Source organism: Sphaerodactylus townsendi, linkage group LG06, assembly GCF_021028975.2.
Source record: "Sphaerodactylus townsendi isolate TG3544 linkage group LG06, MPM_Stown_v2.3, whole genome shotgun sequence".
Classification (NCBI taxonomy): Eukaryota; Metazoa; Chordata; class Lepidosauria; order Squamata; family Sphaerodactylidae; genus Sphaerodactylus; species Sphaerodactylus townsendi.
Genome location: NC_059430.1, coordinates 119,079,474 through 119,104,038, shown reverse-complemented (window position 1 = coordinate 119,104,038; position 24,565 = coordinate 119,079,474). Strand labels below are relative to the sequence as shown.

The following is a 24,565-nucleotide window of genomic DNA, read 5'->3' as shown; positions in this document are numbered from 1 at the left end:
ATGAAGTGTTTTTATTTAATTATTTTATAGGGTGGCCAAGGAAATGGTGGTGGTGCTGGCTATTATGGTGGCTCTGGTGCTTCTGTCTATAATGGTCAGGGCTCAGGTGGACTGGTGAGTATGGCAGTATTTATGTAGCTGGTTGTGCCATATCCCCCTTGTGAAGCATCCATGATAAACACATCTCCATTCTAAATGCCTTTCAAGGCAAGTCTGTAGACCTAATGTCCATGCCAGAACCAGGAAAGTTCCCAGACTGTTTCAGTATTTTCAAAGCCACTAGATTTTCCAGAGATGATTCAGAAAACAAGTTCCGTTGAGGGATGTTGTGGATAAGAGGCTGAGGGGCAAGAAAGTTTCTGTATAAGTCACAGGTAAAATTGAGAAATCAAATTTGACATGAAGAAGGCTCTTATCTCTGGCTCATTCTGCACATGCAGAATAATGCACTTTCAAACTGCTTTCAGAGCTCTTTGAAGCTGAGCGCAATAGCAAAATCCACTTGCAAACAGTTGTGAAAGTGGTTTGAAAACGCATTATTTTGCATGTGTGGAAGGGGCCTCTAAAGGATTATGCCATAATAAATCTATAAATAATTAAAGTGTTAGAAGGTGATGTTTTGGCTTTTGTTGTAGCACAGTGCTATGGCTGTTTCCGTACAGGCGGAATACAGCAACCCAGGGACGCTAAAAACAACCTCCTTGGGGAGGGGTTTGCACGGCCGCCGCTGCTTTATCACAGCAGCGGCAGCCTTGCAACCCCCGAGCGGCGCGAAGCCGCTGTTTCCGAACCTCGCTCCCTGGGCGAGGTATTTCGGAAACAGCAGCTTCCAACCGGTGCCGTGCGAATGGCAGCAGCTGGAAGGCGCCATCCCCCTTTCCCGAATGCCTTACCTTCCCTCCAACCTTCCAGCACATTGTCCAGGCCTGGGGACACGCCCCCCTGCCCTGTGACTCCAGAGCTGTCGCGCAGGGCAGGGGGCATGGCCCCTGGCCTTGGCGACACACCGGAAGGTCAGAGGGAAGGGAAGGCATTCGGGCGACAGTGCAGCGCTGTGCCGTCTTCCCCACCCCTACCGGGACCATTCGTGCGAATGGTCCCGGGGGGTGCGTCGGTGTCGTATACGCCAACACATCCCCCGATCGTGGCCGTGCGGAAAAAGCCTTAGTCTCATCTTCTGGAATATTAAAGTCATCTTTGATGAAACAAAGAGGATGGATGAAGGTTTTTCTTTTTAAATTACTGTATAGGGCAACCAAGGATATGGTGGTGGTCCTGGCTACATTGGTGGTTCTGGTTCAGGTGCTTCTGGCTACAATGGTCAGGAATCTCGTAACCAAGTGAGTATTATGGTATTTATATAGCTGATTACACCACATCACCCTTTTGATGAACATCAAATGAATTCCAGTGCCATTGATTTCAAGACAGACAGCTTTGGTTTGCTTGTTCATCTCTCTCTGACAACAAAAAAGAACAATATATATTAATGTCAGTGGGTTTTGTTGTTTATTTTTTAATTAAACCAACATAAAGTGGGATCTAATCCAGGAAAAGCTACTTTGCCGTAATTCCAGAAGTCATAAAGATTCTACAAGACCAGTTTTTATTTTTGCTGTGACCTGCTAGTTGTCAGACTCTCAAACTTGGAAACAACAGAAACCGTAGGAAAGTCCTAAAGCAGTTTATTTCTTGCAACGCGTAGAGTAACAATAGAAAGCAAAGTCTGAGCTAGAGAGCTCAGATCCAGGACCTATATCCTTCCACCCCCCTGTTTCGCTCCACACCAAATGTCCACTACAGTTTCTACGACATTTGCACTACAGAGCTGCAAAGAACATGGGAACCGTTCACACCTTCTTGTAGATGAGCTTGCGCCAGGAGGTTGCCAGGAAGGGAAGAGGGAAACAGGAAAGCATTTACAGGAAAACATTTGCAATTCCCACACAGCAAGACATCTGGTACTGACAGGCATGGTCCTGACACTAGTATGGCTATGGAATGTTGAAAAGTATTTCGGAGGAAACAGAGGGTCAATAAGTGTTCTCTTTAATTCTGTAGGCTAGGCAAGGCCCTAATCATTTTAGTTCCCGCAGTTCAGGCTATAATCATCAAGCTATAATCATCAGGGAAATGGTATCCAAGTGAGTATGGTGGTATTTAGTTAGCTGATTGGGCTTCATTCCACTTTTGAGGAACATTTTGAGAAAGACCACAGTTCCAATGTCAGTGATTTCAAGACAGCCTGCTGGTAACTATGTGTGGTGAAGATCCACAGCCCAAAGGCAAGGAAACCAAGCACAATTCCTTATGGGTAGACAACAGAAGGAAGATTCTGTATAAGTCTCAGGTGCATTTTTAAAAAAAATCAAATCTGGTATGAAGCCAACTTTGGTCCATAAAAGTTTATGTCAAAATAAATCTATGAATGATTAAAGTGACACCAGGTGAATTTTTTGGGCTTTTGCTGAAACACAGTATTATAATCTTCTGGCATATTTCAATTTAACAAAGAAGATCAATTAAGGATTGGGTTTTTTTTAATTAATTCAATAGGGTGGCCAAGTCTATGGCAGTGGTTCTGGTTCTAGCTCCAGTGGTGCTGCTGGCAGTTCTGGTTCTCATGGCCAGGGCTACGGTGGTTGGGTGAGTATGAGACATTTGGTTTGGCTGATTGTGCCTTAGCCCCCTTGGGATGGATCCAAGATAAACACTCCATTCTAATCCCTAAGGGAATAGACTTGCTAATTGTCTTGTCTTGCTAATTGTTCATAGCCCAAAGCTATGGCTCATGCTCATGATCTTAAGCCATGCTAGACTGGCCAAACTATGAGAGGCACATTCAAAATGTAATGCTACTGGTTTTTCCACATGAAGGTGCTTCAGCCTAAGCTGGTCTGCCAAGATCAGCATGGCCTGTTTTGACAGGCAGGGATTGTCCATGATCTCAGGGCCAACAGACTGACCTTGACTGGGTCTCTTGTTGTTTTAAAATTAAGATTACTTTCTAGGTGTTGAGTCCAGGCCAGATCAATTAAGGTAGGAGGCTTTTATTGCACAGAGCTGTAGTGAGGGGGAACTGTGTCCCTACCACACCCCTGCCCGCCCCTGCCTGCCCCCAGAATGCCCACGCCACACCCTTGCCTCACCCTTGCACTGGCGCAAACCCGGGGCAAGACGCCCCCTGGGCGCTACGCCACTGCTTTTGCACACCCCCCCCACAAGGAGCACGTGGGGCTCAAGTTTCCCCTTCCATTACACTTCTAGATGAAGCCTTAAATCTACAGAACGTAAAGGTGCTAATCTATCCGTGAGCCTTGGGGAGTATACAGAGTTCTTTCCCTGGATTCTCAGCATGGCTGCCATCCTCTTTCATAAATCTCTCATGAAAAACCTTATGCAACCTTTGTCCAAATATTTTATGCAACCTAGCCAATGCTTTTACAAATTTGGGCATGCATGGGGGAGCAGTGTTTTGAACACTGACCTCTCTCCTGAAGTCTGGCTATGATGAGGTTAATGTATCCAAAAGAAGACTCTGTGTAAGTCTCCAGAACATTTTATAAAATCCAGTATAAAGCAAGTTCTTGTCCTGGAAGATTATATCATTAAACATCTATTTATTATAAAGGTCACATTTTGGGGTTTTTTTGCTGCAACACAGTAACAAGCTAGACAGGTGGGCAATTTAAAATTATACTTGAAATAACAGGCAGAATCAATTAAAGGGGCTTTTTTCCTTTCTTTCCTGTTTAGAGAGGCCAAGGCTATGGTGGTGGTCCTGTCTACAATGGTGGGTCTGGTTCAGGCATTTCTGGCTACAGTGGTCAGGGATCTAGTGACCAGGTGAGTATTACAGTATTTATGTCGCTGATTCTTCCAAAAGAACCAAAAATTCCTCAGCAGGGTTTAACCAAGATGGCTTCGGGGCTTCAACTTTCGGGCAGGGGAAAGAGCCCTCCAGAAACACCTCTCAAAGAATTGTAGGTGATCTTAAGTACCCTCCTTAATCTGGAGGTGACATGTCAAGTCTGAGGTAGCCACCACACCTGAAAAAAAACCCTGCTTGGCTCCTCTGTTCCCACAGAGGATGTTCAGCTCCGCCAAGATCCAGACCAGAGGTTGGGAGGAATGTTCAAAACATAATGTTATTGATTTCTCCACAGGAAATTGCTTCATGCAAAGCCAGACCTTTGGTGTGTAAAGATCAGCATTTCCTGTTCAGAGCAGAAGGGACTGTCCAGGGACTCAGGAGAGACCTGGAAAATAGCCTTACCCTGATGCAAGCTGTATTTAATGGGGCTTACTCTCACAAAAGAGTTCAGTCAGGATCTAGGAAATGGAGGATGAATTGACAAACCTCCTGTCATCTTTATCCTGAACAGGGTATAGAACTTTCCTGTCTCTAGGAGAAGTCTTTATCTAGGTTTATTAAGCCTTCACCTGACTCTCCAATAGACCCCACCGGTATACAGTGTCGGTGTATGTTTGCTTAAACTCAGCACTCAGGCTGTTACCAATAGAATCAGTCAATCTCTTTGGGCTCTGAGTTTTCTCTCAGTTAAGGCAGACAGTACTTAACAGTACCAAGTATTCCCACCAAATTTCATTCACTACGAAAGCCCAGGTTCTTTTACTCCCAAGAGCTTTCTTGCTAAAAATCTTTACAGTTTTCCTGAAAGGGAGTTAACCTCCTCCCACTTTCTTCATCACACAGTTCATTGCCCACTCAAAGTGCAGGAGGCTACAGCCAATCAGGTGGCTTCTCAGATTTTAGGTCTTTCATACTCATTCTGAATGTAAATAGTAGTTTTGCTTTCACAGAACTGCATTTTAAAATCAATTGTAACCCATCACAGTTGGTCATATAATCTCCTCAAATATTTATGGTCCCTGAAAGTTTCTGTCAAAATAAATCTGCGAACAATTAAAGTGTCACCAGGGGACTTTGGGTTTTTTTTTGATGAAATGCAGTAATATAATCTTCTGACAAATTCAAAATTATATTTTGAGAAACAAACAGGATCAACTAAGGTGTTGTTTTTTGAATCAATTCAATAGGGTGGCCAAGTCTCTGGCAGTGGTTCTGGTTCGGCTGCTGTCAGTTCTGGCTCTAATGGCCAGGGCTATGTTGGTCAGGTGAGTATGAGAGATTTGGTTTCATTGACTGTGCTATAGCCCTTTTGGATGGATGCAAGATGAGCACACCATTCTGATGCCTAAGGGAATGGACTTGCTAATTGTATTACTTAGGATCATAGCCCAAAACTCTGGCTTGTGCTCATGATCTTCAACCACGCTAGACCGGCCAAACTATGGGGGCATGTTCAAAACATAATGCTATTGGTCTTCCAAATAAAACTGCTTTATCCTGACCCAGACCTTTGGTCTATCAAGTTCAGCATTGCCTGTTGAGATTGGCAGAGGTTGTCCAGGGTCTCAGGTAAAATCTGGCCAGCAGCCTCACCCTGATACAAGCTGTATTTAATTATAGTGACACAAGTGTTACTATTATAGTAACATAAGATAGATTTTTAAAAAGTTTTTGCTGTAACACACAGAGATCCATGGGGACATTTAAGATTATACCTAAAGAAACAAACAAGATCAATGAAGTTTTGTTGTTTTGAATTCATGTTTAGGGTGGACAAGGCTATGGTGGTAGTCCTGGCTACAATGGTGGCTCTGGTTCAGGTGCTTCTGACTACAACGGTCAGGGATCTGGTGACCAGGTGAGTATTATGCTATTTTTAAAGCTGATTACATCACATCCCTCTTTCGATTAACATCAGATGAAGATCCCAGTTCCGATGTCATTGATTTCATGACAGCTTGATTCTGAGGGAAAAAACCCTGCTTGGCTCCTCTGTTCTTATAGAGGATGTTCAGCTCCTCCAAGATCTAGACCAGAGGTTCAGAGGAATGTTCAAAATGTAATGTTATTGATTTCTCCACAGGAATTTGCTTTATGCTGAGCCAGACCTTTGGTCTGTGAAGATCAGCATTGCCTGTTCTGACCAGAAGGGGCTGTCAAGGGACTCAGGAGAGTCCTGGCAAACAGTCATACCCTGATGCAAGCTGTATTTAGTGGGACTTATCTCACAAAAGAGTTCGGGCAGGCGCTAGGAAATGGAGGATGAATTCACAAACCTCCTGTCTTCTTTATCCTGAACAGGGTATAGAATTTTCCTGTCTCTAGGAGAAGTCTTTATCTAGGTTTATTAAGCCTTCACCCGACTCTCCAATAAACCCCATCAGTGTACAGTATCGGTGTACGTTTGCTTGAACTCAGCACTCAGACTGTTACCAATAGAATCAGTCAATCTCTCTGGGCTCTGAGTTTTCTCTCAAGCCCCTTCCGCACATGCAGAATAATGCGTTTTCAAACCACTTTCACAACTGTTTGCAAGTGGATTTTGCTATTCCGCACAGCTTCAAAGAACACTGAAAGCAGTTTGAAAGTGCATTATTCTGCATGTGCGGAAGGAGCCTCAGTTGAGGCAGACAGTACTTAACAGCACCAAGTATTCCCACCAAATATCATTCACTACGAACGCCCAGGTTCTTTTACTCCCAAGAGCTTTCTGGCTAAAACTCTTTGCAGTTTTCCTGAATGGGAGCTAACCTCCTCCCACTTTCTTCATCACACAGTTCACTGCCCACTCAAGGGCAGGAAATTCCAGCCAATTAGGTGGCTCCTCAAATCTTAGGTCTTTCATACACATTCTGAATGTAAACAGTATTTTTGCTTTGAAAGAACTGAATTTTAAATTCACTTGCAATCCATCACAGTTGGTAATATAATCCAAAATTATAATTCGGGAAACAAACAGGATCAACTAAGGTGTTGTTTTTAAAATCAATTCAATAGGGTGGCCAAGTCTCTGGCAATGGTTCTGGTTCAGCTGCTGTCAGTTCTGGCTCTAATGGTCAGGGCTATGTTGGTCAGGTGAGTATGAGAGATTTGGTTTCATTGATTGTGGTATAGCCCCTTTGGATGGATGCCAGATGAGCACACCATTCTGATGCCTAAAGGAATGGACTTGCTAATTGTGTTACTTAGGATCATAGCCCAAAACTCTGGCTTGTGCTCAGGATCTTCAACCACACTAGACTGGCCAAACTATGGGGGGTATGTTCAAAACATAATGCTATTGGTTTCTCCAAATAAAACTGCTTTATCCTGAGCCAGACTTTTGGTCTGTCAGGTTCAGCATTGCCTGTTGAGACTGGCAGAGGTTGTCCAGGGTCTCAGGGGAAACCTGGCAAACAGCCTCGATGCAAGTTGTATTTAATGGGGCTTACTCTCACAAAGGCCCCTTCCGCACACGCAAAATAATGCATTTTCAAACCACTTTCACAACTGTTTGCAAGTGGATTTTGCCATTCCGCACAGCTTCGAAGAGAACTGAAAGCAGTTTGAAAATGCATTATTCTGCATGTGCGGAATGAGCCAAAAGTGTTGTTGGGATGGAAACATGGGTCTACCAACAGAAAATGGCACCTGAAACAAACTCTCAAACTTTGCCTCACCTAACCTCTTGTCGTCTGGATGTTATGCCCTTATTGATATACCCTGAGATCATATTAGTCCTTTTTTTACCACTGCATCACACTGGATTCTCACATTTACCTTATTGTGGGACACTAACGTCTCTCTTGAAATTTGGCTATGATTTGGTCAATGAATCCAAAGAAAACCTCTGGTTAGGTCTCCAGAACATTTTATAGAATTTAAATCCAGTATGAACCAGATTCTTGTCCTGAAAGTTTATGTCATAACAAATCTGTTATGACACAAGATAGGTTTTTTAAAAAGTTTTTGCTGTAACATAGATACATAGCTATCTATGGGGGACATTTAAGAAAGTGCATTATTCTGCATGTGCAGAATGAGCCCAGGCTAGATCAATCAGGCTGGGTGCTCTTCTTGCTCCCCCAAAGGAGTGTCTGGGGCCCAAACATTCCTGCCTCCAGTTACAGGTTTGTTTGTTTGTTTGTTTGTTTGTTTGTTTGTTTGTTTGTTTGTTTGTTTGTTTATAATTGGTCTTGTATACCGCCCTTCCCCCGAAGGGCTCTGGGCGGTGAACAACATGATAAAAACAATAATTACAATAAACCCCCATTTAAACAGATTAATAACAATGCATTGCAGTGGCTTCCAACATAAACACAGACTTCACAAATCCACCCTGGAAAAACAAAACAGAGAAGTGAAGAACCCAGGAAGTAAAGGGGAAAGGGAGAAAGGAAGGGGCGGGGCGCACCTCAGCAGCCGGCCTCCCCAAACGCCCGGTGGAACAATTTGGTCTTACAGGCCCTGCGGAACTCTCCAAGGTCCCGCAGGGCCCGAATAGCTGGTGGTAAGGTGTTCCACCAGGCAGGGGCCAGGGCTGTAAAAACCCTGGCCCAGGTAGAGGCCAGCCGCATCATCGAAGGGCTAGGGACCACCAGCAAATTGGCCTCTGACGAACGTAGAGTCTGTGTAGGGACATATGGGGTAAGACGGTCCCGAAGGTACGAAGGTCCCAGGCCGTGTAAGGCCTTAAAGGTTGTAGGTGGAAGCCTTAAATCTATAGAAAGAATTGGTACAAATCTATCTGTGGGACTTGTGGAGTACACTGCGTGATTTTCCTGCATTCTCAGCCTGGCTGCCACCCTGTTTGAAACCCCTTATGAAAAAACCTTACATAACCTTTTCCAAGTGACTTATGCAACTTAACGGGTTCTAGTGCAGATTGGTGTGTGCGTGGATGAGCGGTGTTTTTGGCACTGATGTCCCTTTTGAAATCTGGCTTTGATGAGGTCAATGAATCCAAAGGAAGCCTCTGTATAGGTCTCCAGGACAATTTATGAAATTGAAATCCAGTGTAAAGCAGGTCCTTATCCTGAAAGGTTATATCATTAAAAATGTAGCAATTGTTAAAGTGACACAATATGGGTTTTTTTTCCCCTGTAACACAGTACCATGGCTAAACATGCGGACAATTTAAAATTATACTTGAAAAAAAAAGCAAAATCAATGAAGTCCTTTGGGGGATGGCGGTGTAAAAATCTATAATTTAAATAAATATAAAGTTTTGTTGTGAAATTCATGTTTAGGGAGACCAAGGCTATGGCGGAAGTCCTGGCTACAGTGGTGGTTCTGGTTCAGGTGGTTTTGGCTACAATGATCAGGTATTTATATAGCTAATCATACCCCATCCCCTTTTTAATGAACATCAGATGAAGATCTCAATTCTGATTCCACTGATGTCAAGACAGGAGCAGCAGTGGTGTAGTGGTTAAGAGCAGGTGCATTCTGATCTGGAGGAACAGGGTTTGATTCCCCACTCTGCTGCCTGAGCTGTGGAGGCTTATCTGGGGAATTCAGATTAGCCTGTGCACTCCAACACACGTCAGCTGGGTGACCTTGGGCTAGTCACAGTTCTTCTGAGCTCTCTCAGCCCCACCCACCTCACAAGGTGTTTGTTGTGAGGGGGGAAGGGCTAGGAGATTGTAAACCCCTTTGAATCTCCTAGAGAAAAGAAAGGGGGAATATAAATCCAAACAACTCCTCCTCCTCCTCCTCTTCCTCCTCCTCCTCCTCCTCCTCCTTCTTCTTCTTGTGTTTTGGTATGTCTCTGATAATGTAGAGCAAAAAAGAAAGAACAATATGTATGAATGCCAGGGTTTTTTAAAAAATAATTAAACCAGCATGAGGTAGGATGTAGGAAAGGCTACTTTGTGTTCATTCAAAACTATAAAATAGAGTAAGTGATCACAGATAATTCTGGTTAGCCAGAATTCTGGTTAGCCAACTCTGCCCCCCAGACCCCACTTACGTGCCAGGGAATGCAGGAGTCAGTGTTAGGTGTAAGTCTCTGGTACATTTGTAATCAAATGCATTATGAAGCAGGCTCTCGTCTTTGAAAGTTCACATCATAATAAATCTATGATTAAGGTGATAACAAGGTGATTTTTGGTGTGTGTGTTTTTGTGCTGGAACACAGTACTATAGTCTTCTGGGATATCTAAAAGTATATTTGAGGAAACAAACGGGATCAATGACACTTTTTTAAAAAAAAATCAATTCAATAGGGTGACCGAGCCTATGGCAGTGGTTCTGGCTCCAATGGCAGTGCTGGCAGTTCAGATTCCAATGGCCAGGGATATGGTGGTCAGGTGAGTAAATACAAGATCTTTGGGTTGACTGATTGTGCTATAGCTCCCTTTGGAAGGATCCGAGATGAACACTTCATGCTGTTACCTAAAGCAATGGACTTGCTGACTATATGTTGCTAGGGGTCAGGGCATGGGGGGGGGGCAGGAGGGTGTTAGCATGGGGGGACCAGGTTATTCCTGGGGGTGGGTCAGCTCCCTTTTAGGATTGAGGGCTGGGTTTGTGTCACCCTGGACCTCGAACTCTTTTGGTGACAGAAGTCCTTTGAGCCCTGTGGAACGTTTCAGCAGCAGGAGGGTTTGGGGCCATTTCCAGCTCTGCATGCCACCAGAAAGCCCCCTTGAGGAGATGGGGTGGCACTGCAGTGGTGCATGTCCCACCCCCTCTGAGTTTGGATGGGGCTGCCTGGGACATTTTGAAAAAAATGAAATCCACTTAGAAAAAGGTTCTTGGCCTGAAAGATTATGTCAAATTAAATCTACTGATCTTTAAAATCTCATAAGATGGATTTCCATTTTTTGTTGTAACAAAGGAACATGCCTAGCCATCTGCAATATTTGAGATTATATTTGAAGAAACAGGCAGGATCGATGAAGTGTTTTCATTTTTTTAATTTAGGGTGGCCAAGGCTATGGTGGTGGTCCTTGCAATGATCATGGTGGGGGCGTGGCAGGCAAAATGGTGCCTGGGGCACAATGTCCCCTGCTCCCCCCACAGGCTCCTGCCCCCACAGAGCCTCGCTCCCTGTGGAGCCCTGCTCCCTGCCTGCTTACTTCATTTCAGCTGGCAGCCAGCTTAAAAAACAGTCTGCTCCAGCTACCTGGGCCTGGATGGTGGAGTGGAGCAGGGAGAGGGGGGAGGGATGGGGGTGCCCCCCTGTGGAGCCCCACCCCTCACACACTTACTTTATTTCAGCTGGCATCTGGCTGAAAAAGCATTTTGCAGCCTGCTGCAGCTGCTGGGACCGGGTAGGTGGGGTGGTGTGAGGGGGGAAGGGGGAAGGGGGAGGGGTGTGCGCAGAGGTGGGATCCAGCAGGTTCTCACAGGTTCCCGAGAGTAGGTTACTAATTATTTGTGTGTGCCGAGAAGGGGTTACTAATTGGTGATTTTTGCCTTAGTTATGCCCCTCTTCCGCTCCTCAGCAGTAGCACGCAGAACTTGAAGCAGTCTAGCAGGAGGTGCACCGGCGTGCGTGGCAGCCTGCGCCTGCATGCATTCGTTTCCCGCCCAAGGACCGGCGGCTGCGTCCTTGCCACAGCCCCGCCCAGCAATGCTCTGCCCCTGGAATGACTGGCCATGCCCCGTCATGCCCCGCCCATCCCCATTGGCGCTATGCCACTGTTTGAATCCCACCACCATGGGAACCTGTTACTAAAATTTTTGGATCCCACCACTGGATGTGGGGGCGATTTCTGCCCCCATGTGACCCCAATGGCATGCGCCCAGGGTGGGGCACCCACCTCCCCATTATCGCTACATTACTGGATGTTGGTTCTGGTGCTTCTGGCTACAGTGCTCAGGGCTCAGAAAGCCAAGTGAGTATGATATCACTCTTTTGATTGACACTACATCCACCTTTTAGTTTCAATACCATTAATTCCAAGACAGCCTGATTCTATTTTAGAGTTGCTAAAATCCACAGTGAAAGCCGGAAAAATCTGTTGATTTCTGAGGGGAAAAAAATCAAGACACTGATATCTGCCCTTAAATCTGACTATGATGATGTCAAAGTGAATCCAAATGAAGGTTCAGTACAAGTCAAAATAACCTTTTTAAAATCACATCCAGTATGAATCAGTCTGCCTTCCCTGAAAAGCTCAGAAATAATAATTTTTTTAATGCTTAAATTGACTCTAAATGTTTTTGTTGGTTTGTTTGTTTTACCATAACATAGTTACCTAGCTTTCTGGAGTGTTTAACATTATATTTGAAATAAACCCCAACAAAACAAAATGAACAGAATCAACATTTATTTCTGCAAACATGGGGAAATTTGGGGGGCGGGAATTTGTTTAGTGGCCCTGTGGCCTTATCCACAGATTTAGATATCTGCACGTGTGGGCCATGTGTTCCTTTCAGATATAGATATGATTATGCAGATGGCCACCAGGTGGCAGCATCTATTAGAAGTAGGCTGGAGAGAAAAATCCTAAAATATAATTCAGTCAGTATGGATTGCATGGCAATGACACCCTGCTTCCCAATCGCTACACTTTCCATTCTCACTGAATGTCCACGGTCTGCCTCTCCTGTCTGTGCCGGCAGCAGTTGGAAAGCAAGCAAGGAAGGGGAGGGAGAGGTTGTGATCCTGCACACAGAGATGAGCTAGCTCAGCTCTGCACACAGGATCACTTTCCCTCTTCCTTGCTTTCCAACACTTGCATGGGTTGGGAAGAAAGGAGGGGGAGGGAGACAATGCCCTCCCACATGGCCCAAAACTGGCCCACCTAGTCCCCCCGCCCTGGCCTAGAACCTGCTATATTACTTGCCACAGCAGGCTTTTCTAAAATAGTATTTAAAAAGTGTGTACCAGTGGAGTGATTGAGAGAACTCAAGATATTTTGGGGTGGCTTAATCTAGCAGATGAAGAGGGGCCCAGAGAGTTACTTCTGCCATCCACATGTAGTGATAGGGACAGGAGCAACATAACTGAATCAATATTCGAATGAATGAATGAATGAATGAATAACCCTTTATTGGCATACAATTGTAACAAAAGATAAAAAGATAAAAACAATGGAACAGTACATATATGCCATAAAGTATCATTTATATCCAGATTATATCCAGAAGAAAATCTGCAAGGTATTCATTGTATATGGGATCAGGGTTACTTAAAAGTTTTGAAATCGCAATTGAATAATCAGAATAATTGGAATCAGTAATCAGCAAAGAAATAGAGTTAGCATATTTTCCCCTAGCTCCTTCAGTCCTAGGGCAATGAAGAAGGGAGTGGGCTATGAATCAATATTCTTTTTCCCACTGCTATCTTTTTACTGTCTTTTTGGTGTGGCTCTCTTCTGTTGTCTTGTGCAGAACTTTTGAGAAACATGGCAGAGGCCAGAAAGTAAGGAAAGAAAAGAAGGGGGGTGGGGTCATTAACAAATTTGGGCAAGGCTTGCATGCTGATGTCTTTTTGGTTGTGTATAGTATAAGTAATACCCAAATAAACATTAGGGGTGAATGCTGGGGTTTTTTTTTTCATAATTTTTAAAATTACATTTTACTGCCGTCAACAGTACTTCCTTCCTACATAGAGGATCAGGCTGCACTGGAATTCTAACATACTGCTCAGGCTGATGAGAATTGTGTTTTGTAAATGATAGGAGAGATCATTACACTTTAAGGTTCTATAGGACTATTTTTTGCTGTGACATGAAACATGGGCCCTTTCCGCACTGGCCATTTACGGCGCCCTGGGGACGGCAAAAATGCCGTCCCCAGGGAGCCGTTCGCACAGGCGGTGCTGCTAAAATGCAGCAGCGTCGACCTGGCTCCCCTCCACCACCCCCAGGGCGGCGTCAGGCCGCCTCCAAAAACCTCCCTCCAGGAAAACAGCACGTTCCCGCCAGCGCGGTGCGAATGGCACCGCTGGGAACACACTGTTTTCCCCGTCCCTCTCCCACTCACCTCGTCGCCTTTGTCGCTCTTCTGGACTGCTGAGACCCTCCCTCGCTGTCCTCCGACCCCTGGAGTTCGGAGGGCAGCATGGGCGGGTCTTAGGAGTCCAGCAGGGTGATGAATGCGATGAGGTGAGTGGGGGGGGGACGGGGAAGAGGCAGCTCCGTGTGGAGCCGCCTCTCCCACACCAGCCTCTGCGGGGGCCACTCGCACACTCCCGTGTGAACGGCCCCCACCCCTCCACCGGCAGAATTCCTGCCGGTGCAGGGGCGCCCTTTCCGCAGTTTGTAAAGGGCCTTGGTTAGTCATCTGGAATGCTGAAAAGTATGTCTGAGGAAGCAAAGAGGACCAGTCAGTAGTGGTCTAATTCTGTAGTCATTCCAAGGTTCAGACTATGATCATAGACAATAGTGGCCAGATGTGTATAGCACTTTTATTTGCTTGATTGTTCCATGTTTCTCTTTTGCTAATCATGATATAAAGACCTTGCCTTTGGTTTCAAGACCATCTACTGCCTGTGATTAAGACCCACAGCCCAGTGCCAGGGACACCAAGACAGGCTTCTCATGAGTGGACCCCAGAAGGAAGGAAATGCACACCAGGGACAATTTTAAAAAATCAAATTTGGTGTAGTTGAACTTTCATATCGATGAAAATACTGCTTTGTCTTTAATGCAGATCAAGTCTATGGGGTTTGATTGAAGCAGAGGTCCCCAATGTAGTGTCCACCCAGAGAGATTCTGCAAACCTTAAAAAGCAGACTTCTAGAACAGGAATACCATATCTTGTTGGGCCAAGCAAATAAATCATGCTCACCCCTCTTTGTCGGAATAGTACCGGAACAGGGGCACATAGCCAAATATCTTGAATTATTAACTGAACCCCAACAGAGATGGATTATCACAAGGGCCAGATCCAATACCTTCCCATCGGCCATTACAAAGGGTCATTACTTATCCATACCTCTCCAGGATCGGGTTTGTCCACACTGTAAAAATCAAGTGGAGACTCTTGCTCACATTATTCTTGACTGTCCGAGATATGTGGGCATTAGGAATTTCTCTCCCAGGCTGGCCCTAGACAAATCTGAAAGTGATTCTGACTGTTCTGTTGTGGAGTTTCTGTTAAACAACACAGATGTCATGCTCTTGGAAAAAGTAGCAAAATTTCTTTTACAAGTGACCAAACTTTCTAAGAATTGTATACTGCTATATGCAGTCTTCCTGTCTGCACTTTGAATGTACTCTTGATTTGTATTTCAAAAATGTCTGGCAATGCTCTAGAACCTATTTTTAAATGCCAAATAAAGGTTGTTGTTGTTGTTAGTGTCCACAGGTGTAATGGCATCCACCAACTTAGATGCCCACCAGATATTTTTAGCAAGTAGGTGGGGCCAAGTAGGTCTTTTGCCCAGCAAGGCTTTTGATTGACTCTTGGAGCTTTGATGACTGCCCAAATATTCTTTAGATGCTGCTTTGGCAGTAGCTGCCAACCCAGCACAGGGATCTACGCTGTGTTAATTGAAGTTAAACTATAGCAATTATTTTGTGTCTGGCTCCACCTCCTGTGCAACCATTTTGTGGCAGACATTTTGTTACTGCACTCATAGTTGCAAATTTGTGCACCAGCTCAAAAAGGTTGGGGATCCCTGGACTGGGGGGAGGATGAAAGCCCTACTGGAACCCATCCAGACAGGAAAAAGAAACATAGAACATATGTTAACAGATTTCTGTATTTTCAACCAAAAGACATTTTGTAGAGATGTTTACAAAAAAGTGTTGCATTGAGGAATAAAATGCATGTCGATTTAATCTCTTTAATCTCTTTAAACAAATCTCTTTAGACAAGTCTAATCAGAATCCCGTTCAGATCTATTCAATGGGGCTTACTCCCAGGAAAGTATTCTTAGAATTGAAGCCTTAAACCAATAGCATGAAAGTTGTGGGATTGGGATGTGGGGAGTATCACCCTTTTCTAATTGCCCATTAGAAACCTTTCACTATGATGTTGCCCCCAGCCAATGATGTTCCAAACTTCTGATGAAAGATCTCTTTTTAAATTTTATGGGGCTGAGGTCAAACTATATCAAAATGAAGATTCCGCACGGCCACTGAGTGAGGGTGCATCGGCAGGAGCGCAGGTGACAGTGCAGCCTTTGCACAGTTTGTGCCATCCCCAAACACCTTATTTTAGTCTCCTGGCTTCCGGCGCTTCACAGAGGCCAGAGACACCCCCCCTGGCCTGAATGACGGCTCTGGAGTCAAAAAATAGCAAGCCTTTATTGGCATAGACAGTAGTACAACAATAATAAAAAAACGGATTAAAAAGCATATACAATACAGGAAATAAATGTTAGGTCGAAGGAAATCTACTGGCGTTTAGTAATTTCCAGGAGAAAGTCTGCCACTATCATACAGAGAGAAGGATCAGGATTGTCCAACAAGTAGTGTAATCTAATTAAATTGGGGAGATGGGGTAAATGTGAAGGAGTAAGATTCACATACTTGGATCTGATTTCCTTGAATCTGAGACAGTGTAGTAATTGGTGGGCCAGAGATTCAAGTGAGCCATCGTTACATGGGCACAATCTTTTAGCCTTTTCTTGCTTATTAAATCTGCCATGTAACAAGGCAGAAGGCATAACATTAAACCTCGCGAGCATTATGGCTCTCCTTTGAGCAGGGTTTATTAAGCAATGCAGGTAGTGTGCCAAGTGGCCCTGTTGAAATGGGAGAGAAAAATACAGGGGGGAGCATGTTTTCTTGGCTCGCTTGGTGATTAGGTAGAAGAACTCTCTATCCAATAGTTGACCTTTTAATTTCCTATAAGCTTCTTGAATAGGACAAAGGGCAAAGTGAATCCACTGACAGTCCAATAGAGGCCATTTTTTCTTCAATTATGGAAAACCAGGGGTTGGAATGGGTGTCAGAGAGCAGACGGTGGACCAGGGAATTACAGTAAGAGAAAATGAATTCGCAGCCAGAATCTAAAAGTCCTCAGCCAAGCGGCTGATTCCAAGGAGTTTTGACCTAACTGCAGACAAAGGGCTGCATAGGGCATGCAATTTGGGAGTCCAGTTATCTTATGAAAAAAATTGGATTGAAGAGAATTCAAGGAGTGGTTAATAGCTTGAATCCAAATTAGGACTCCGTAAAGCAATGTCGAGGCGACTTTGGCATTGAAAAATTTGAGGGCAGGAGGGATAAAGGAGTGGCCAGTGCTGTAAAAGAAATGTAATAATGCTGACATACTGTTAGATGTAGCTAGGAGAGCAGCCTGCCTCTGGGTTGCCCATGAAAGGTTAAAGGAGAATGAGAGGCCAAGGTATTTATAGCACTTAACCTGTTCAATTTGGGTGCTTTTCATTGCCCACGTGAGCTTCTTAAAGCACCTAGAGAAGACCAATACCTTAGTTTTTTCACAATTATCAGTCTGTTGGATTCACAGTAATCCACACAGCACTTCATTAAGCGTCTGAGGCCAACTCTGGATCGAGAAAGAAGGACAGTGTCATCTGCATAGAGCAGAATTGATACATGGGATGTACCCAGTTTTGGGGCATGACTGTTCACTGCTGAGAGAGCAGAGGGGAGGACACTTAAGAAAAGATTGAAAAGAGTGGGAGCCAGGACACAGCCCTGTTTGATCCCTTTGGAGATTGGAATACTGTCTGTCAAAAGGCCTTCGTGGGAACACTTGATCCGGCAACTGGTATTTATGTGCAGTTGCCTAATTAAGAACAAGAGTCTGGCATCAATGTTGAGGGCAGCCAGTTTTACTTGAAGAAGTTCTCTTGACACAGAGTCAAAACGGCAACCTTTAAATCAATAAAAGGCAGCATAGAGTTTGTTATCTGCATTGATTGAAAGTATTTACTGGCTAAGGTGTAATAGCACTGAGAGCGATGGTCTCAGAGGAGATTTCCTTACGAGAAAGCCTATTTGTTCAGCCCCACACTGCGGAGAGTGGGAAAGCCACAGCTGAAGTTTCTTCAGGAACGATTGAGCATAAATCTTCCCTATCACTGAGAGGAGGCTGATGGGGCGGAAGTTGGAGGGTTCTGAATGACTTCCTTTATAATGGATGGGGAACACAGTCGCAGACAGCCAAGTCTTGGGTAGGATACCTGAGCTGTTTATTTGGGTAAAAAGAGTGGCCAGGATAGGGGCCCACCAATCAGTATTAAATTTCAGAATCTCTGGAATTATAGAATCAGGGCCAGGGGCTCTGGAGTCGCAGGCCGGGGGGGGGGGGGGGACCCTGGCCTCTCCAAAGCGCCAGAAGCCAGGAGACGAAGGTAAGGCATTTGGGGAAGGCAGGGGGAATGGCGCCTTCCACCTGCTGCCATTCGCACTGCAGTGGGTGGAAGACGCCACTGTTGAAAAACCTCACTCCTGGAGCAAGGTTCAACAGTGGCGATTTTTGCACCTGCTTTGTGAACGCTACCCCAGGGATGGCGTTTTTAGCATCCCTGGGGCACTTTTATTCACCCATGCGGAAACAGCCTTAGTTTCAGGGATATTTTTTAAAAATCAAATTTAGTATGAAACTTTTTCCTTCAAAGCATACATCATAATAAACCTGTTGATGGTTAAAATGTCACAAGGTGAATTTGTTAGTTTTTGTTGTAATGTTGTAATGTTGTAATGATTTTATTTTATTTGACGAAACAAACAGGTTTGATATTTGGCTTTTTAAAAAAAAATCAATGCTATAGGTTGGTGAAGCCAACAGTGTTGGCTCTGGTTCTGGTAGTCCTGGCTACAGTGATGGTTCTGGTCAGGTCTCTAGTGGTCAGAACTATGATGGTCAGGTGAGTATGACAGCATTTATATTGCTGACTGTACCATATCCTCTTTGGATGGATCTGAGATCCATCTTTATTAGGTCAAAATGCAAACTACTACTTTTCTCTCTCTCTTTTAGCTTTTCCCACCTCCAGAAAAACACAAATATGAATTTCAAGAGGTGAGTATTGTTTTGTACCCAAACTTATTTTTTCTTGAATCTTTTCAATATAGGAGTAATTCCTTTTTTCTTTCTTTCCCTTTTTAGCCTCCACAAGCCAGACCAGAAAATGAGCCTGTGAGGGTAAGCATTTTATCTTTCCAAGAGGATTTGCAACTTTCATTTTGAAGTAAGATAATTCCTTAATTTTGCTCTCGCTTTTTTGTGCCTTGTTCTTCTTATTGTTCTATGTAGCCTTCTCCAAAGGATCCAGAAGAATCACAGGCAGCGCGTAGCTCTTCCTACTAAGAAATTTGCCTTTATGCTACAACCTGGAAATGTAAAAAAAAAATCCCTTCTTTTTCTTTCAGGCTCCACAGGCAACACCATTTCCTCAGCCAGTGAGTACTTTTTCCTACCAAGGATTCTTTTCTTTTGAAATCTCTGTATGTTAAGTGCCATCAAGTTGCTTCCCTTTGAAGCAGTGTCCTTCAAAATGTCTTATTGTTAGCAGCTTTGCTCAAGTCTTGCAGCCTTGTTTACCTCCTGCAAACTGAGGACCATGGATCCATTTATAGAGTCAATACATCACATTTGGGGTCTTCTTCTTTTCCTGCTGCTGCCTTTAACCTTTCCTACCATTATTGTCTTTTCCAATGACTCTTGCCTTCTCATTATGTTACCAAAGTACAGCAGCCTTAGTTTAGTAATCAAGAACCCACTTATTAGTATTTTTGGTGGTCCACAGTATCCCCAACACTCTCTTTTAGCACCACATTTCAAAGGAACCTATTTTTTTTCCTGTCAGTTTTCTTCATTGTCCAACTTTCTTTTTTGGAAATATTTTCTTGAAATAAAAAAAAATCTCACATGTTCAAAAAGTTATTTCCCCCCTGTTGCCATTTGAGGTCATGATAGTATTTACTCCACCATGGAGGTTGTTTCCTTTCCTTTCTTGTTAGCACTGCGCCGGTGGGAACACACTGTTTTCCAAAAACCTCCCTTTCCAAAAACCTCCCTCCAGGAGGGAGGTTTTTGGAGGCAGCCTGACGCCGCTCTGGGGGAGGTGGAGGGGAGCCAGGTCGGCGCTGCTGCATTTCAGCAGCCCCGCCTGTGCGAACAGCTCCCTGGGCGCATCATTCCTTTTTCTCTTTCTTTTTTTATACAGTATGCTAAATATGTTCCAGATTTATTTGCACATTTGAAATATCTGTTTTAATTCTTTCCTTTTTCTGCATTTCCTCAACTTTTAGCAAATCCAATTGATCCTTTAGTTGTTTTAATTTGAACAGCTAAATTATTATCCAGTTACTGAGGCATTTTCTGACTAAATTCTGTCTTGAATATAAATTCTGTGGCTAAATTCTGTTTTCTTGTATGCACAAAGTAGAATTAGGCTTTATTTAATGACAAAATCTGTTTCCCCTATTGCTGTAGCCCATGGAATTCTTTGACTGTTGACAATGAATATCGTAACTGTTTTGTTCTACTGTTCCTGAAGTAATGTTAACTTTTTATTGCTGAAATAATGCTAATTTCTTAATTACTGGCCTAAGAGCATAAATATAGTTTTGTTCAGTAGTTGTTTTAATTCCATCAGTCTTTTCTTGTTGCTAACAGTTTTATGATCTTGTTCTAACATCTTCATTTGGTTTGTTATTTTCTTTATTGATTCTTGCTTTCTTTTTTTCTTTCCAGCAGCTATTGCTGATAAAGTTCCTTTAATGAAGGCTTTACTAGCCTCCCAATTGCATTAATTTCAGTTGTATTGTTGACGTTGAATTATTCCATCAAATCTCTCTAGCATTTTTGTATTACCTCAACTTTTAATAATGATGTATTATTTATAGTGCAGATCCCTCAGCAGACAGTGTAACCCTGGCACTGGGGTAAATGCCACTGACACCAGTAAGGCATCAATTCAGCCATGGCACCAGTGCTGGAACTGGACATCAATGCAACCATGGCACCAGTACTAGAACTGAAAGGGACATTCCTAGTGTAAGACCCTTTCTGCACGGGCAAAATACGGCGCCCTGGGGATGGCAAAAACACCGTCCCCAGGGAGCCATTTGCACAGGCGGCGCTGCTGAAACGCAGCAGCGCCAACCTGGCTCCCCTCCACCTCCCCCAGAGCAGCGTCAGGCCGCCTCCAAAAACCTCCCTCCTGGAGGGAGGTTTTTGGAAAACAGCATGTTCCCGCCGGCACGGTGCGAACGGCACCGCCAGGAACACGCTGTTTTCCCCATCCCCCCCCCCACTCACCTTGTCGTCCTGCGTTGCTCTACTGGACTGCCGAGACCCTCCCTCGCTGTCCTCTGACCCCTGGAGGTTGGAGGGCAGCGTGGGTGGGTCTTAGGAGTCCAGCAGGGCGACGCAGGGCGACAAGGTGTGTGTGTGTGGGGGGGGGACGGGGAAGAGGCGGCTCCACATGTAAAACTTATCTTCTTGTTAGCATTTCCTGCATCTGTTAGACATGCCTTTATACATTTTTTTGTCAATCTTTTGGCATCAAATACCATCTATACATCATTTTATAATAATTTTCCTTTACATTATAACATGCGGTGAACTTTAAACCTTTCTTCCACAATGTATTGTCGAAGGCTTTCATGGCTGGATTCAACTGGTTCTGGTGGGTTTTCTGGGCTGTGTGGCCCTGGTCTAATGGATCTTGTTCGTAACATTTCACCTGCATCTGTGGCTGGCATCTTCAGAGGTGCATCATGGAGAAAAGTCTGCTTCACACAAACAGACTTTTCTCTGTGACACACCTTTGAAAATGCCAGCCACATTCTCGGACTCCACAAGCTGAAAGGTATTCATATAAATCAGATGAACAGGATTCATATGAATCAGATGAACAGGATTCTTATAAACCAGATGAACAGAAGAACAGGAGCATAACTGAACATGCATCCACCCCAGCATCTAAACTGGAGCAGTCCTGAGTGATCTGATCTACAAAGTAAGTAATGGATTGATCACAGCAAACTGTCATGTGGTCAGTATTGAATTCCCTGAGACTATGACAGGAAATCCCTGGAACCACAGGAAACATCTCAGCTGGATGATAATGTACAGACTTAAGGGTGGTAGAGAAATATTGCCTCCCCCTCCCCTCCTGCCACCACAGAGCATGCTCTAATATAGCTTCATGCCATGTTTGATCAGTCTTGCACCAGCTTTCCCACCATTCCTGTTTCATCGCAATTAATTGTCTGGTGAACCAGGGAGACAGCTTGAATCTGCCTGCAGGGACAGCGCACTTAGGGGCTTTCCGCACTGACAGAGTTGTACTGGTTTCTATCTAGGTTCACCTCAGTGTATCCACACAGCAACTGAGCTCATCGTTGTTTTGTCTCAGTTCCCCCCCCCAGGCTGCTGACATCCCTGTCGCAGTTATGAACTGCACCTTTCTGCTTGAACAAGGTCGATACCGCTTCGAAGCTTCGAAGTGCGGACGCATCAAAACGACACCTCATCCGTTCAACCAATCAGGAGCCACTTTTGTGGCATGCGCCAGAAACGGGGAGAGTCATGGCAGGCATGTAACTGGCATAAACTGTAAAACTATGCCAAAAAAAAGAAGCGGCTCCCGTTTCCTGTGTTAACACAAGCTCCAATCACGATTGAGGAGCGAATGACAGGCGCAAGATGATCCCGCCCACTTGGCACCGGTTTCAGGGGACGAAGTAAGTTGCTTTTAATGCGGACAGCCTGGAATTGTACCCACTGAAGGGAACCGAGTGGGCGAAATACCTTCTGTAGTCGCGGAAAGCCCCTTCGGGCCACATTGTGTCCAATAGTCCCAGGCCATTTCCCTATTCCAGAGACTGGTCAGGGCCTCAACGGAATCCTCAACAACCATAATGAGAAAATCTCCAGTTGCCAATGGGAAACCAGCAGGACTCATCACGCTCCTGGGGCGGAGCATCTTAGGCTAATGACTTCTTGCAGAGGAAAGAGGAAGCAGTAAGTCTAAACTTTATTAGTATATGATTTGGCCATAACAAGGTAGTAACCTTTTACTCCCCCACCTTCAGGTCACACTCCCCATAGCAGTGATCTTCTCTCGGCTTCATCCTCAATACAAAGCAACTTGAAAACTGAAGTCAGCTTCATAGCTTGAGATGTTGCGGAGTCTTTTTTTTCCAAATCAACTTTACCCTTTTGTATTGTGTTGACATACAAATAACTAGGAGTGGGAGGAGGAGGAGTTTGGATTTATATCCCCCCTTTCTTTCCTGCAGGAGACTCAAAGGGGCTGACAATCTCCTTGCCCTTGCTCCCTCACAACAAACACCCTGTGAGGTAGGTGGGGCTGAGAGAGCTCCAAGAAGCTGTGACTAGCCCAAGGTCACCCAGCTGTGTGGGAGTGTACAGCGTGTGTGGGAGTGTACAGGCTAATCTGAATCCCCCAGATAAGCCTCCACAGCTCAGGCGGCAGAGCTGGGAATCAAACCCGGTTCCTCCAGATTAGAGTACACCTGCTCTTAACCTCCTATGCCACTGCTGCTCCTAGTGCTTCACATGTACTCATGAGCTGTATTGTGTAGTATATGGTCTAAATGTAAGTTTCCCTATTTGGGAAAAAATAGCAATGCTAACATTGAATTGGGAAAATGGTAGCAGAAAGGGGAAAACTCCTGATCCCTCTTCCCTTCCAGGAATTAAGTTGGGAGCTCCCAGACCATACCTGTTTGGCAGGACCTGGAATGAACCCATGAACAATGTGCCACATGGTTAGACACTCTCATCTGCACCGTAAAAACAGTGATTTCACTTATACAGCTGTTGATTATTGATCAGCCTACACATTTTGTGGAACCTTCTTTCCTAATTGTTCCAAAGCACAATATTCTGAAAGTGTTAAATAAGAACTACTCCCCTGTTCCTTGAACAACGATATGATGGACTTTCTTATGTGAGTTCCGCATTATCAACTTTCACATTGCTTCACACATCATAAAGTTATCTTTCTTTTGCAGGAATCATGAACTGTTAGATCTGAAAAACAGGCGGATTCTGCACGGGCAGGGGCTGGTGGAACTCTGGGGTTGTTCACACGCTGAGGTGCGAGCGGTCCCAGAGTGGCCGCTGTCCATGGAGGTGCCTAGACATGGAGTTATCTCCATTTCCTTTTCCCACACTCACCTTCTCTCCTTGCCAAGCTCTGCAGGGATGGGGAGGCATGCCCATGCTGCCCTTCGGCCTGCGGGGGTCAAAGGGCAGCATGGGCATGCCTCCCCATCCCTGTGGTGCTCTGCAAGGACAGAAGGTGAGTGTGGGGAAAGGAAATGGAGGTGCCACCTTCTGGCATGGTGCCATTTGCACGGTGCCAGCAGGGAAACACTGTTTCCCAAATGTCTCACTCATTGAGCAAGGCAAGGAAACAGTGTTTCCCTGGGAAAAGCACAGTGCTGCCTCGATTCAGACAGTACCTCTGGAACAGTGTTTTTATCATTCCAGGGGCACTGTTTTTACCCATGCGGAATCCTCCACACTGAGGTGAGTGCAGGGCACAGCTTTTGCTGGTTTTCTAATACAGGGGTTGTACTTTTTCATGGGAAAAAAACCCATGTTTTAGAGCCCTCATGGAACTATACCAGCTTCGTGAAAACCAAGGTTCGCGTCACACACTAAGGCGGAAACTAAATTAACACAAAACCAATAATTCTCTGAAGTTACTACTATAATTCATAAAGTGTTGTATAACATACAAACAGACCACAGTCATGATTCAAATTCATCAAGATAATTGTCTTCAGTCTCTGTAAATATCTAGAGTCTCTCATTCAAACTCCCACAACAATTCATACAGTGTGACATTAT

At 44.6% G+C, this 24,565-nt stretch overlaps 1 protein-coding gene across 7 annotated transcripts in view; it reads left to right on the top strand.

Moving 5' to 3' along the window:
- The window catches only part of LOC125435016 (collagen alpha-1(II) chain-like), a 45,396-nt gene extending 21,956 nt beyond the window's left edge, over positions 1-23,440 (top strand). Inside the window, exons 11-22 of one of the 7 annotated variants that reach the window (XM_048500977.1) lie at positions 31-114; positions 1,251-1,340; positions 3,757-3,846; positions 5,062-5,139; positions 5,643-5,732; positions 9,103-9,177; positions 10,081-10,164; positions 18,710-18,751; positions 18,839-18,874; positions 19,102-19,131; positions 22,564-22,709; positions 23,409-23,440. In XM_048500977.1, the coding sequence (XP_048356934.1) occupies positions 31-114; positions 1,251-1,340; positions 3,757-3,846; positions 5,062-5,139; positions 5,643-5,732; positions 9,103-9,177; positions 10,081-10,164; positions 18,710-18,751; positions 18,839-18,874; positions 19,102-19,131; positions 22,564-22,677 (813 nt within the window). In that variant the 3' untranslated portion in view covers positions 22,678-22,709; positions 23,409-23,440. The remainder of the gene's footprint in view (positions 1-30; positions 115-1,250; positions 1,341-3,756; positions 3,847-5,061; positions 5,140-5,642; positions 5,733-9,102; positions 9,178-10,080; positions 10,165-18,709; positions 18,752-18,838; positions 18,875-19,101; positions 19,132-22,563; positions 22,710-23,408) is intronic. The other 6 variants (XM_048500976.1, XM_048500978.1, XM_048500981.1 and 3 more) reach the window with 6 other exon arrangements.
- Positions 23,441-24,565: the final 1,125 nt, after the last annotated feature.